Consider the following 14,273-nt stretch of genomic DNA (forward strand, 5'->3'; position numbering starts at 1 on the left):
CCTATAAGGTTTAACTAAGATTTGATAAGAAACAGCCAGTGTCTTTCTTTGGGTGGGAGGGGCCAGTGTCTTCCTCTGATGGCTTATGAGCTCCAAATGGGAAGACAGATTGTCTTTTATGTACACAGAGTCCTCCTGACTTCCTGGACAGTGTGGGTAAGAGATGCCCTCAGTAAATAGCCCAAATCAATGAACAAATATACTTTAAACTATATATTATTATTTAGCTAAAAGCATCAATTAAATTTTAACCTTAAATTCATCATATATAATGTAATTTCAGATCTCTTTTATTTAATGTATTTATCACTGATCTACATCCCAATGTCTCTTACAGGAAATTCTTTTAATTACAGTTGTAGGTGTGAATTGAACATTGTTCCCCTACACTAAACTTGATATTTAGAAACAGTTCATCAGTTTTCTGTCATCAGACACATTTTTGATATTTCACCAGCCTCTGATATGCTTGTCCATCATGAAATATTGTAAAGAAAAATAATAGTAAAAGTTACAGTGGCATGAGTAAATCGCCTTCTAGAGTCGCTAAGTTGGGACTGAACAATAATGAAAGCAGACAAAGGCAGGAGTGTCGGGCTGCCATGGAACAGAACACCAACTTGGAACCCAGTCTCCTGATTCTTGAGGTACTCACCTGGTTTTTCTGTCCCTACAATTAAGACGTTAACTAGAGTCTGAGAAGTGATAGCTTTTGTTTTCAAAGAAAAAAGCTGTTTTTGTTTAAACTCTGCCACACCTACATAAACTTGCAGCTGTATGAACTGGCCCTTTGATCATAAGTCCCTATCTGCCAGTTAAAATCTGTTCATTATTTTCAAATTCCTAAATTTTATATTTGTTCATTATAATCATGTATGTATTTAGAGAAAGATGATAACATTTTACATATGTGTAAGAGTCTACATTTTAGTGATTTTAAAGGTCTCTATAACATTTAGAAATAGTGAAACAAAAAGACACTAGGCTACTAGTGAAAATAAAGCAAATATTTGGTATTTTGGAGGTAAAAATGGAATTTTCTAAAATCTCTTAAATTCCCTGTTTAATCAAGCGCTCCTTCGTTGAGGCCGTCTACATGTAAAATGTCAGCGTCTGTTCTGGAACTCGTGCCACCAGCCCCAGAATTTTGGGCAAAAACACTTTAGCTCATTAAAATCTTCACAGTGTATTGAAAAATGAACACGGTCCCTGGAAAGACTAAAGAGCTCAGCATATATTGATAATGGGGATATTGCCTACGATTTTAGTCTCTGAGGCAAGAATGGTCCCTGAATGTAAGGCAGATTTTTTTATGTAGATCCTAAAGCACTGGGGGTGTTGGTTGATGGCAGCACAGCAGTGCAGGTGGTGAGCGAGTACCCAGCCTTTACGCATGTGGAGCTCTCACTCCAGCAAAGCCACAGTGTCACTGGGATGCTGGGGCTGATCTCACTTCATATGACGGCATTCTTAATGTTGGGGTAGTAGAATGAAGCAAAGTCATGAACTCCTAATTTTCTTACTCCTCCCCACCAAGGGCTTGTAGCAAAATGGCAGTCTTACCTACGTCAGTTCATAAGCATTCATTAAAGCTTCCCCATGGCTTTGCAGACTGGCAGCTGCTTGGTGCTGTACTTGATTTTCAGGAGTCTCTTTTGAGGTTTTAAAAGTCAGAGAATGAAGAGGACCCACAAGTAGACTTTACCTTCTGTGCCTTCAGGTTTTCAGACATGATTTGCGGGAATTTTGGTTTTGATGTCTGTCTGTACATGTCCGTGTGTCTTCTCAACGGTGTATATGGCGTTTCTCTGGAAGGAATAGACTCATTTTCCTCTCTGAAACATCAGCACTCCTACAGACAGCCTTTCCAAAAAACTGTCATCCTTACCAAATCTGTTGTTTCATTGTCTGGGGAGCTTTCCATCAATAGCGTAAAACCTCTTGGACCCATGTTGGACCTGCCTTCTCCTTTTTAGACTCATTTCTCTGGCTTCTCGCTGGCCCTCTTAGGCCTCTCCTCAGGTTCCTCAGAATACATCAGCGCTAGATCAGAGATAGGCTTCATTTTCTTAGATGATGCCTGAAAAATGCAAAACTCAGTTCATCTTTCTCTGTCTGGGGTAAGTGTTAGAATATTTTTGGAATAATTATGTAAATAAGAAATGAAAATGTATGACAACAGAGAGAAAATACTGGTGGCAAAAATGGAAAAATTCAGTCAAAATCTCACCAAAGACCCAAAGGAGAAGCAGAACAAAGGTGACAGAAAGCATAAAGATTTAGAAATAAGTCAAGCACATTTCCTACCATAATCAATATAATGAGTTCTCTAAAGGAGAGAAGACTACTGGTATAGTTCTATGTAGCCAGCTGGATAAAATTTAAAGCAGAAATTATCAGCAGTTACAATAATTCTACATTTATATGAACTTCCCAGCCTCCAGATAAGTGAAACAAAATTTGGGTAGGAACGACCTGCAAACCAGAAACAACAATAAGAACACAAATGAGAAATAACTATAAAACCATACTCATAGGAAGACATTTTAATATAAACTTTCATTAATTATTAATTGATAAGTTAAGCAAAAAATGCTAATAAGAATAAAGAAAACATGATACAGTTAGTTTAGTTGAGTGGACATGGACACACATGATGTGGGATTGCCCCTCTGTATGCTGTGAATACCACTGGTTAATAAAGAAACTGTTTTGGGCCTGTGATAGGGTAGAGCAGAACTGGGGGTGGGGGAAAAAACTAAACTGATTGCTGGGAGAAAAAGGGCAGAGTCAGAGAGAAGCTGTGGAGCCGCTGCCAGAGACAGATAAACTGGAACCTTGCCAGTAGGCCATGAGCTTCGTGGTAAAATATAAAATACTGGAAATGGGTTAATACTAGATGTAAGAGCTAGCAAGCAATACACTTAAGTGATTGGCCAAGCAGTGATTTAAATAATATAGTTTCTGTGTGATTATTTTGGGAGTCTGGGCAGCCGGGTAAACAAACAAGCAGCTTCTTACAACACACACGTATATATGTATTTGTGCAGATGTGTTTATCTTTGAATTTAACAGCTAAGATATACTTAGAAATCACACTGAACATTAATAAGTTGGCCAATTTGTATCAACAGAGATGCCTGATTTGTTTCATAGCACGTTCTGTGATTATGACAGAATTTTTTTTCAATAGACTAACAGACCAATTAAAGAGGAAAATGAGATACTAAAAACCACACTTCAAATAAAACAGTACATATTGTAATCTCTAGAATGTAGCCGAATTCTTCCATAGGGACAAAGTATAACCTACTGTCTATGTGTACAGTAAGTGAAATAGAGCATGTGTGTCCTACTCCAAAATTAAAGTGAAAGAATAAAACTGTAGAACATGAACTAAAATGCTAGTAAATCTTTTTTAATTAATTAATTAATTAATTATGCATACAATATTCTGTCTGTGTGTATGCCTGCAGGCCAGAAGAGGACGCCAGACCTCATTACAGATGGTTGTGAGCCACTATGTGGTTGCTGGGAATTGAATTCAGGACCTTTGGAAGAGTAGGCAATGCTCTTAACCACTGAGCCATCTCTCCAGCCCCCAAATGCTAGTAAATCTTGAGAGGTTACATGAGGGTACTAGAAAGTGAAACAGAATAAAACTACAGAGGCAATAACTAAAAATCATTGATTATAAACATTAACAAAGCTAGATGAACAGGTCAAAATTGATCAAAGAATCAGTATGTGGGAAAACACAAATGCATGGACAATATGACGATTTAAAATAATATCAGATGTAATTTGAGTAAACTTATAAAAGCAAGGGAGAATCTCTGGCTTTACTTAATTGCAAATGAAGACACTTTCTTTTCCAACTTTTTCTGTAGAATGAGAAGGAAAGCTCTCTTCTATCTTTCTATCTACCTTGTGCTACTTTGAGAATAAATGCAGACAAAAATCAGTATGATAAAAACGAAGTTAGAGACCATCTCAGTCAAAAGCATATAAGCAAAAGTCCTAAATAAAACATTAATAAAGACAATAAAAACAATAGAAAATATACATCGAAAGAGAAGTCCCTGTAGATGCCCCCCCCAATAAAAAGTCTTAGTTCTACTCCCTGTTGCAGTTATTAAAATAACCTGACAAAAGCAATTTGGGGGGAACAATTTATCTTAGTTCACAGTTCCAAGATACAGTTCCTCATAGTAGCGAAGTGAAGGCAGCAGGAACTTGGAACATCACACTACACCCACAGTCAGAAGCAGAGAGCAATACATTAATGTATGAGCGCCCAAGCTCAGGTCACTTTCCCCTTGTACAGTACAGGACCCAAACATCAGAAATGGTGCCATCTACAATGAATGGGTCTTCCAACCCCAATTACTATAATTAAGACAATCCCCACAGATACACCCACAGAGCAATCTAGTCTAGTCAGGATCTCTTTATGACTTCCCAAGTGATTCTAGACTGTATCAAGTTGACCTTTAAAAAACAACTCTTAGAAATACTTATTGTGAGATCTCAACTGAGGAACAGTCTATGAGGTATCTGACCAGAACTCCTCAGAACTCTGAAGGCTGTCAACATGTAAAAAGCCTAAGAAATGGTTACAATCTAGTGAAAGCTTTAGAGATACATATATTGTTCCTAATTACCATTATATTTGCAACAGGAGGAAAAGTTAAGGAACTCTATGGGATGCAGAGGTGGCTCAGTGGGTGAAGGGCTTCCTGTGCAAGTGTGAGGGCCTGATTTTAAATCCCAGAATCTGCATATGAGCCTGATGTGGTGGGGTGGATCTGCAATCCCAGTGCTCCTGTGAGGAGAAGGGAGGTGGAGACATGCACAACAGTGAACAGAAGGCAAGGACCAATTCTCCAGAGTTGTCCTCTAAATCCATGTACATGCCGGGGCATATGTGTTTCTAAACACACACACACACATCTTTTTTTTTAAATTTGTAAATAAAGTTTGGACTTTAATTCTGTTTTAGTACTGGCTTGTTAGTTGTAGTAGATAACCTAATGTGAGAAGCTGATTACTGGGTAACTAAACAGGGTAACTAGTCTAGAGTATTTGGAGATTATCTCTACCCTACTTACAATTTTTTCAAAAATCTCCAACAGTTTTAAAATAAAATGCCTATCTTTTAAATAATAACATGAGGAACAAATTGTTAAATAAAAATGTATTAAAACTGAATAGGAGATTAGGGGCTGGAGAGATGACTGAAAGTTAAGAGGACCCTGGTTCCATTCCCAGCATTTACATGGTGATTCACAGCCGTCTGTGACTCCAGTCCCAGGGGTTCCCATGCCTTCGTCTGACCTCAGGAGCACCAGGTGTGCATGTGATGGGCATGCAGGCAGGCAAACACTCATGTGACTAAAATAAATCTTGAAAATTTTAAAATAAGAAAATGAAATGAGTAGCCTTTACAGGTTAGGTAAAGCTGGGTGTGGTGACTCATGCCTTCAAGGGGCTGAGGCAGATGGAGCTGTGTGAATCCGAGGCCTGCCAGGTAAGTTACTTACACAGTAAGTTCCAAGACAGCTAGCATTACACAGTGAGAACCTTAAAACAAAAAACAAGGTAAAGAAATGAATGAAAAGGATATTTAAAAATCCTAATTGGACTTTTATATCTAGTTGAGTATAGTCGTAAAAAATTATAGATTGCTCCACTTGTTTCCTCACGTCCTTCCTAAGCCACACTGAAAGGACAGTTAAATGAGGCCTAGCTCCACAGGGCATGGGTAGCAGAGGGAAGATAATAACAGCAAAGATAATAACAGCAAAGAAGATAGGACATACTAGTTGAAATGGCATTGTCTCCTGACAGGGGACCTAACAGCTGAAAGGAGCCTGGCTACAATCCCAGCAGCTTCTCTGAGAGCTGGAAGGATAGCCATGTTAGGTACCTACACAAGTAGGAGGCTGGGATGGGACTGAACACAGGTGTATCCATTTCAGAACTTGTAACTGGGCATAATGGCCTTTAATCCCAGCACTTGGGAGGCTGAGGCAGGAGGAGTGTTGGAAGTTCAGGGCTCTCCTGGATTACAAAGTGTGACAGCCTAGAGTAAGACAGAGTGAGATGGGGGGAAGAAAGGAAAGAATTAATTATCACTGCCCACAAGCTGCAGACTTTATTCTAGAAGATAAAGTAGATGACAGTGTTTTTGGGCTGTGATCACCAGAGCATGACTAAGTACAGAGATGATGTCTTGAAAACAAATGGATTAGATTAGATAAGGGTTTGCATACTTTCTCAGCAAGGGAGAGCTTTTTGGGGGAAATAATTTCCTAGGATTACAAAGTGGGACAGCCTAGAGTAATACAGAGTGAGAAAAGAAATGAAAATGAAAATGTCAGCAAGTTACCACCTCTTACCTAGTAGAATGGACACAAAGCTAGAAACTGTCGTAACCAAGTCCTAGTGAGGGTATGGATAAGTGATACTTTGTACTCCACTCAGGATGACACTAACTGTACTGGTTCATGAAAATGCCACTTCAGAAAATAATCTCTGTCTCTTTTCTTCAGTTGGCCATGTACTGACCATGCACTTACGTTACAACCCAGTTATTTACCAAAGAGAAATGTCGATATATGTCCCCTCAAACACCTGCGTGTGAATGTTCCGGGCTGTTTTATTCCTAGTTACCCAGATAGGAACCAATCTGAATGTCTTTCACCAAATGAAGAGATGGACTGTATCCCAAAATGGAATGTTAATCAGAAATCAAATGGATCAGACTCCCAGTGTACACACTCTTACGGATGAATCTCAAATGTATTCTGTTAAGTAAAAGAAACAGGGCCGAAAGGCTGATTACTAGCATTCAGTTGATAAGGGATTCTGGAAGATGCAGATCTGTGGGAACAGAGCACAAAGCAGCGCATGTAAAGGGCTTAGAGTGAGGAATGAGCTAACTGAAAGGGGTGCTCTTCAGACCGATGGAACTGAGCCCTGTCCTACTTACTGGGGAGTGAAAGGTGAGTGGTACATGACTGTGTGCATTCATTAGACCTAAAGGGTGAAACTTTCTTGTATGCAAATTATTCTCAATAAACCATCAAAACCAACACAAATGTCTCTCCACCATGATACTCCAGGTTGTCTGCTATTATGGTATCCGTCCTACTTGAAATCTCCCTCATCTTCTTACTTCCTTCATAAAATCCTGCACAGGATCAGCCCAAGCATATACATCCTTTCTGGTTGGGCTTTCAGTTTTTGAAGAATCAAATATTTGACCTTTCATGTCTAATGCTCTATTTCTGTTCTGTCAAATTCTCAACCATTTTTTAAATCTTAATTACTTTACTAGAATTCATAAAATTTAAGCACAGGTAATTTGCAGTAAGGCTAAAAATACTATGATGAAATTAAGATCATGTTGGCAGAGATTTTTCCATTCTTTCTCCACAGACAGCAGAGAATGTCTTGCAGACGACTGTAGTATAATTGCTGGAGGGAACCTCACTGGTTGGCATCCAGACTCCGCTGCTGTGTTATGGCGAAGAGTCTTGGGAATCCTTGGGGATGTGAATAATATCCAGTCCCCGAAGATCCATGCCAGGGTTTTTGGCTATCTCTATGATCTGTGGTACAAGCTGGCCAAGGTGTGTTCTGCTGTTACCTTTTATACTGATCCAGAAAAATTCACGTGCATCATTTAACATATAAACTAATTGATTGTATTTTAAAATGCAAATTATGTATTTAGATGAAGTCCATTGATTGTCCAAGAATAAGTCATAATATATGTCATTTTAATACTTTATTAAATGCCTAAGAGTTATTTCATTTAGTACAAAAGTATAAGAATAGAAGATATTAAGGATAGAATACTATATGGATTTATTATTCATTTTAGTAAAGTGTTGGTATTTTTATTATGCAAAGTTGGGAAAATGTAGAAAAGCATGAAGATATTTATATCCCCATTTTATAGAATAACCAGTATTAATATATAAAATATATATTTTCTTGAGTAAAGACATTTTAAAAAACAAACTCTTAGATACATTTTTCATCCTATCTCTTGTTTTGATACTAAATGTACATTTACCATTATAAAATATTTTTCCAAAATATGATTTATGTTTATATAGCATAATTTATGAAATCATTTCTTACCATTTGGAGTTCATGACCTCCCGAGGTATTCACATGCTAGGAAAAGCAATACCATTCTTTTGAGTTGAAGCTATAACTACATGCAATAAACCAGACAGAATCCAAAAGGATAAGAAATCTCATAATGAAAGAAAAACCTTGGTGCTGGTCCTGCTGAGCCAAGGCTGGGAGAAGGGCAGCTGTGGGCAGGGCAAGACAGCTGGGAATTGAGAAGAAAGAAAAAGAAAAAAGAAGAAGAACATGTAAATACTATAGATTTCTCATTCCACATATAAAAAATGTAACTGGTTTCTTGATTATACAATATTGCTGTATATTGGAATAAGTAGAATGTTACCTCACCCACAATTCTGTTTTGAATTAGATACGAGACAATCTAGCGATAAGCCTGGATAACCAGTCCTCTCCGTCTCCTCCACTCTTGATCCCACCACTCAGAATGTTTGCATCATGGCTATTCAAGGCAAGTGTTTATTCTTTTATTGCAATTTCCTCTTCCCTTCTGAAATTGAGTTTAAAAACTGTAATTGCCCAAGACTGCATGTTTTGAAGACAGACTGGGTCTTACTACAGCCAGCACATCCCACATCTCCAAACAACTCTTCAGGAAAACTGAGAAGTAAATGAAATGTTGAAATGCTCTGCATCTGGTCTTGATTTAATCTAGAAACATCATCTCCTTGGCAGGCTACAACTCTGCCAAATGAATATAAGGAAGGCAAACTGCAAGCCTACAAACTGATCTGCGCCATGATGACCAGACGCCAGGATGTTCTGCCAAACTCGGATTTCCTGGTGCATTTCTACCTTGTGATGCACCTGGGATTAAGCAGCGAGGACCAGGTATCCTGTGACTCCTTTATCATGGTGTCCCATAGTGAGGAACTGCTTGTCACACTTTATGTGTGTCAGGGCTTGTGAAAATATGCCAGAAATGCTTAAATCCTCAGTGGCTTCTACTTTTCACACATACAGTTTTCAACTTTATCATATTCTTGCTTCTTCCCCTCCCGACTCTACATGCACCAAATAAATTTGAATTTTATTCTGCAACCTACATCATCCACTCTCTGCCTTTGTTATCAGCTACAAAGTACCATCTCAGCTATTTTGCCCCTGTGGTTCTGGACAATTTAAAAGTGTTTGGAGATACATGTTTTAGTAGTTGTATTCTTTTGATGAGGTACTGTCTCCTATGACTTAAGGATATTGACATTCCTTGATGTGAAATTACTTTTATTTCTTCTAAAGAAATAAAAGATTTTGTTTGGTAGGACCAAAGACCCAAGGCCTTCTTCACAAAGCTCCAGCCCCCTCTTTGTAGATCCTGCCTTTAGGATTATAGGATGTGACCAGTACCTGGTCTTCCTCCCTTGGGAAGTTCCCTAGCACGTATGAGGGACAGGAGGAGGGATGTGGGTAAGCATATGGACTTTTGAAAACTGTTCTTATTATATTTGCTTATTTCTTTTGTGTGTAGGAGTTGGGGGTATGGGCACAATTAGTGGCACAGCTGAAGTGTGGAGGTCAAAGGACAACTTGAAGCAATCAGTTTTCCTTCTACTATGTGGGTCCTGGGGATTAAACTCAGGTCACCAGACTTAGCGGCAAGCTTGACATTTATTTATTCATTTTCTCTGGAATGTACTTGGGTCTTTCCAGTGCTTGAGAAGTGGTCACCATATTCTCTGGTTCCCTGGTATGAACATTGAGCTTTGCTCTGATCCATTACCACACTATCTCAATGAGTTGTTCTTGTCTTGTTCCCTCTGAGCAACATTAGAAGACACTGACAATAACAGCTGAGCTTGGACCCAGGGCTTCATTTGTTTTTAAAATAGATGTCTAAGTGGGACATTAAGTACAGTCGCTTGTATGCTCTGCTTAACTATTTCCAGCTGCCCCTTCAGGTGAAAGCACCTCCTTCAGAATGATGCAGTGCGGAGCATGTGGAAGGTTGAGGGTATAAATAGGAAAGAGAATCAACTTCAAAGGTTCTAATGAGCTCCCTCAGTGTAGGAAGGTTGACTTTGTGTTAAAGTAGTGTTTTGATAAGATTTTCCATGGGAAAAAATATGATTTGGAAATAATGATCAGTTGTAGAATTTTTGATATAATAAAAATAAATCTGAAAACAGCACAAGGTAGTAGTTCTTAGAAAGTTTTTTTTTTAAAAAAAAAGTCCCATAAAGAGGTGTGAATTTACAATCATCTTTCTGTCAGAAGGTGTGTTGGTGTGAAAATGAAACAATAAAATATGAAATAAGGATTATAGTATTTAAGAACTCTAAGTAGTATGAGTATGCTTTTATGGACTGTTTTAAAAAATATTTTATATTCAGGAAAAATTGAAATTATGTACTTTAAATTGTCTTCACATTTTAATGTACACCGTATTTTCAGTTAAATGAAGACAGTGATCTTTTGTAGATTTGTTATAAAATAATATAAATCTTAAAAGACAGCCCAATGCCAGCAGCAATGCCAACATTGCAGACTTTAGGACAGAATGGTGATATCATACATCTCTAGTCTATAATCAATCTATTGTGTATGTCAATAGCAGCCTGGATTTTTATGTGACTTTAATAGAATTAACTATCTTACTTTAACTTTAGCAATTATTAGTATATGTAATAGAGACCCTGACTGTCTGCCAAAGAGAATTACCCTAAGTGAACTTCATTTCTTCACCAGAAGAAACTTACAGAGTCCTTCTAATGAAAGAAACCTTTCTTGCTTAGCTAAGAAATGTCTCTGGCTAATTAGTTTAACTTTTGGCCCAATTGTCTAAATAGATCATGGTGGTTGTTTGAGAACTTATCTGTACTTCTGGAAACACATGCAATATTCATTATAAAAAGAAAAGAAAACATTTGCTACAGAGAATACGGTTAAATTCAATTTTTAATTGGTACGCCAAGCACCTGTGGCTGGTACCATGTTAAGGCTTTTTTCCATTATGTGAGAGTCGCAAAGAACTACACTTCCATGCACAGGATTTGTTTATGAAAAAGGAGAAGTCTAAAGACTATCCTTTGTTTTAAAAATAAGTAATAGCAAATATATAAGTATATTTTAATTGAACCTTTAACTTTACTAGTTTTGTTTTACAAATAAAATACAAGATGTGTTTTCTCCTTTGGTCTCTGGGTGGCACTCTTGTCTGCTCAACCTAGCCATGTGGTTTAAAACTGCTGGAAGAGCCAGAAGCCTGTGAGTGTTAGTGTGTACAACATGATGTTTTACAAAATGCTGTCCTAAATCTGAGAATGTCAGGATTATGTCCATAGCGCTCAATAAAATGCTGAGATAGAAACAAGCACTAAGAATTAGGCATCATTGCAAACAAAATGCTTGAAGTAATCGAGACATTCAAGTGTAAAAATCATTCATAAAATATATATCTCATAAATAGCCCTCTGTTTTTGTGTACAATCATGTAAAAGCATAGTTTTATCTAATACAACACCAAATTTCTTATGTAAGTCAAATAGCCAAAATGTAGTACTTCTAAAACATTTGTAATAGTGTTGGCTATCTTATTAACTTGTTTACTATCCAGCACAATGGCCTTATCAGATAGCCTTTCTCTCTCAGTGTAGATTTTGTGTGGGGTTTTAATTTGAATAATTGAAAAAATTCCATAAAATGGTGATATGATGATTTTCTTTCTTTCTTTCTTTCTTTCTTTCTTTCTTTCTTTCTTTCTTTCTTTCTCTCTCTCTCTTTCTTTCCTCCCTCCCTCCCTCCCTCCCTCCCTCTCTCTCTCTCTCTCTCTTTCCATGATGAAGTTTGTTGTCATTGTTGTTTTTTCCAGACAAGATCTCACTTGGATGTCCTGGAATTCACTATGTAGATCATGCTGTTCTGAAACTCATAGAGAACTGCCTGCCTCCCAAATGCGCGATAAAGGCATACACCACCTTTCCTGACCTTGGGTCTGTCTGTCTGTCTGTCTGTCTTTCTGTCTTTCTCTCTCTCTCTCTCTCTCTCTCTCTCTTTTAAAAAAAAACAATATTAATCTTGCTACCAGTTCAGAAATAATTAGGATCTTAAGCATCTTTATAATAGTGACCAATTATGAACTCTGCATGATGTGCAGGATTACTTAGCCTATGAGGGATTTCCTTTTGACCTCCTCTGGTCAGCTGCATTGTGCCTGTATGGGATGGAGGTGGAGTGGGAGGGTGTTTGTTTCTCCTAGATCCACAATGCCAGGAACAATGTGATGTCCTACTGATTCTTCTCCACAGTTCACTTGGCTAAATATCATGTCCTATCTCACAAGTAATGAAAGTTCAAAACATCTTGAGAATTTTTACCAAATGCCATATATTCAAAAAGTTGTTAGAATTCGAGGAAAGGCTTGACTTAGCCATTGGGCATGTCTTTTCTATTGATTGACAGATAACATGTTGATCAAACATTTCTTGACCTTTTTCCTTCCTTGTTTTATTTTGCCTGACTATAGGCCTTTCCACTTCATACTCACTAGATCTCCGGATGCCTTGACCTACTTCATACTCTGACCTACAGATACCTTCCCAAGTAGTTGCCTTTCCAGCTTTCTGTCATTTTTTGGTTTCTCATCTAAAGCTGTTCTTGGTTGTTCTTAGTTTTTCCTAATGTTAAAGCAGCTTTTTCACCTCAGCCTTTCCCAAAATATTTTGACATGAAAGGAGCTATGATTTGGATTTATTAAAAACATTTCCTATTAATTTCATGATTATTTAAAACATATGTAAAGATCAATATGTGTGAAATGGAAAAGGACAGTTGAGGAAAGGAATTTTATTTTCATGTTTATAAGAACATATATCAAAGACTGGAAAGTTTTCTTTTCTTAAAATAAGTGAACTATTTTTTAACAATGACTTACAGATTTACCGTCTTAATGTAATTTAATTTGTCTGTTATACATCAAAGTTAAATTCTCTTTTAAATGCAAAGCTTACAATAATACAAAGTTATTGTTGCAAATTTGCATATAGAAATTTCGGGAAATGTGGATCTTTGTTATTGTTGTATATAATATTATATTATCATATTTTCTAAGGCAGCAAGAAAAAAGCATAAAGCTTTCCTCAGGTGAAGAAGACTATATAGTTCTGCTCTAGAATAGCCATTGACATGCAGGTTTTAACCTTATTAACATAATGTTATTATATGGTAGAATATAATGTGAGGACATGTGACATTTAGAGCCTTCAGTGGAACTGAGTTCTAGTCTTGGCCTTCATTTCTGAGCCAAGTCATTTGGGCTCATCATGCCCTGGTTCTGTGAGTGTCAGAGGAGCATAATTATGGAGGGCTACTTCTCATGCTAAGCATGAACCCTTATGCGAATGACTACAAAGGACTATGAAGACAGTAACTCCAAGAGCCTCATGTATTTCATTTTTCTGATAACTGAAAGCATTACATTTCTTTTATTACCCATCTGTCATCTTACTTTTTAATATAATGATTTGGCTGAAAAACATACTTATGTACTATGAAATTTTACAAGTGGAGAAATCCTTACTCCTTATGTTGTGGGTCAGACATAAATAGTGTTTACTTTGCCTTGTATACCCATGATCTAGAAATGTCTTTTGTGGTTCTATGGTCATAGGCTTTCTCTCACTCTCTTCTTGCTTCTCACCTAACTCAATGAAGGATGATGGAAGACTGAACTCTGCATGGGCCACACTCCTTCTAACTGGGTTGACATAGCACTTGAAAGACTTTTGATGAATGGGTTGACATCTTGAGGGAACTGGGTCCTCCTGTCTGAAGGTTCTGCCTAGACACTAGCATCACTGCGGGCAGTCAGATCTCTGCCAGTGCCAGCCTCCTCAGGGTGTAACTGGGTGTTTGCTTGCTACCCTCTCCTTGACTGTTGAAACTCATACTTGATTCTTTAGCTGGAAATTCTGTAATCCAGCTAACACTGCTATCAATTCTTGTCCTCAAACTTCATGAAAAGTGGATTCTGTTGTCTGCAAGTAAGATTCTGGCAGTGACTGCTCCATGGTGCTGCTGAGCCCTGGAAATGCAGGATCAACAGCAGTTCAGTTTAGCTTCTCAATACAGCTGAAGCACTAACTTACCCAACTTAGGATTTCTCCCCTCTT

At 37.7% G+C, this 14,273-nt stretch overlaps 1 protein-coding gene across 3 annotated transcripts in view; it reads left to right on the top strand.

Annotated features, from left to right (window-relative positions):
• Positions 1-14,273, top strand: part of Ralgapa2 (Ral GTPase activating protein catalytic subunit alpha 2) — a 271,244-nt gene that overhangs the window by 114,030 nt on the left and 142,941 nt on the right. For all 3 annotated transcript variants that reach the window (XM_085696826.2, XM_085696824.2, XM_048455526.3), the window contains 3 exons: positions 7,444-7,637; positions 8,519-8,617; positions 8,842-8,997. In XM_085696826.2, coding sequence (XP_085552952.1) covers positions 7,444-7,637; positions 8,519-8,617; positions 8,842-8,997 — 449 coding nt within the window. The remainder of the gene's footprint in view (positions 1-7,443; positions 7,638-8,518; positions 8,618-8,841; positions 8,998-14,273) is intronic.

The sequence above is a fragment of the Myodes glareolus genome, chromosome 10 (assembly GCF_982192425.1).
Source record: "Myodes glareolus chromosome 10, mMyoGla1.1, whole genome shotgun sequence".
NCBI classification, from domain to species: Eukaryota; Metazoa; Chordata; class Mammalia; order Rodentia; family Cricetidae; genus Myodes; species Myodes glareolus.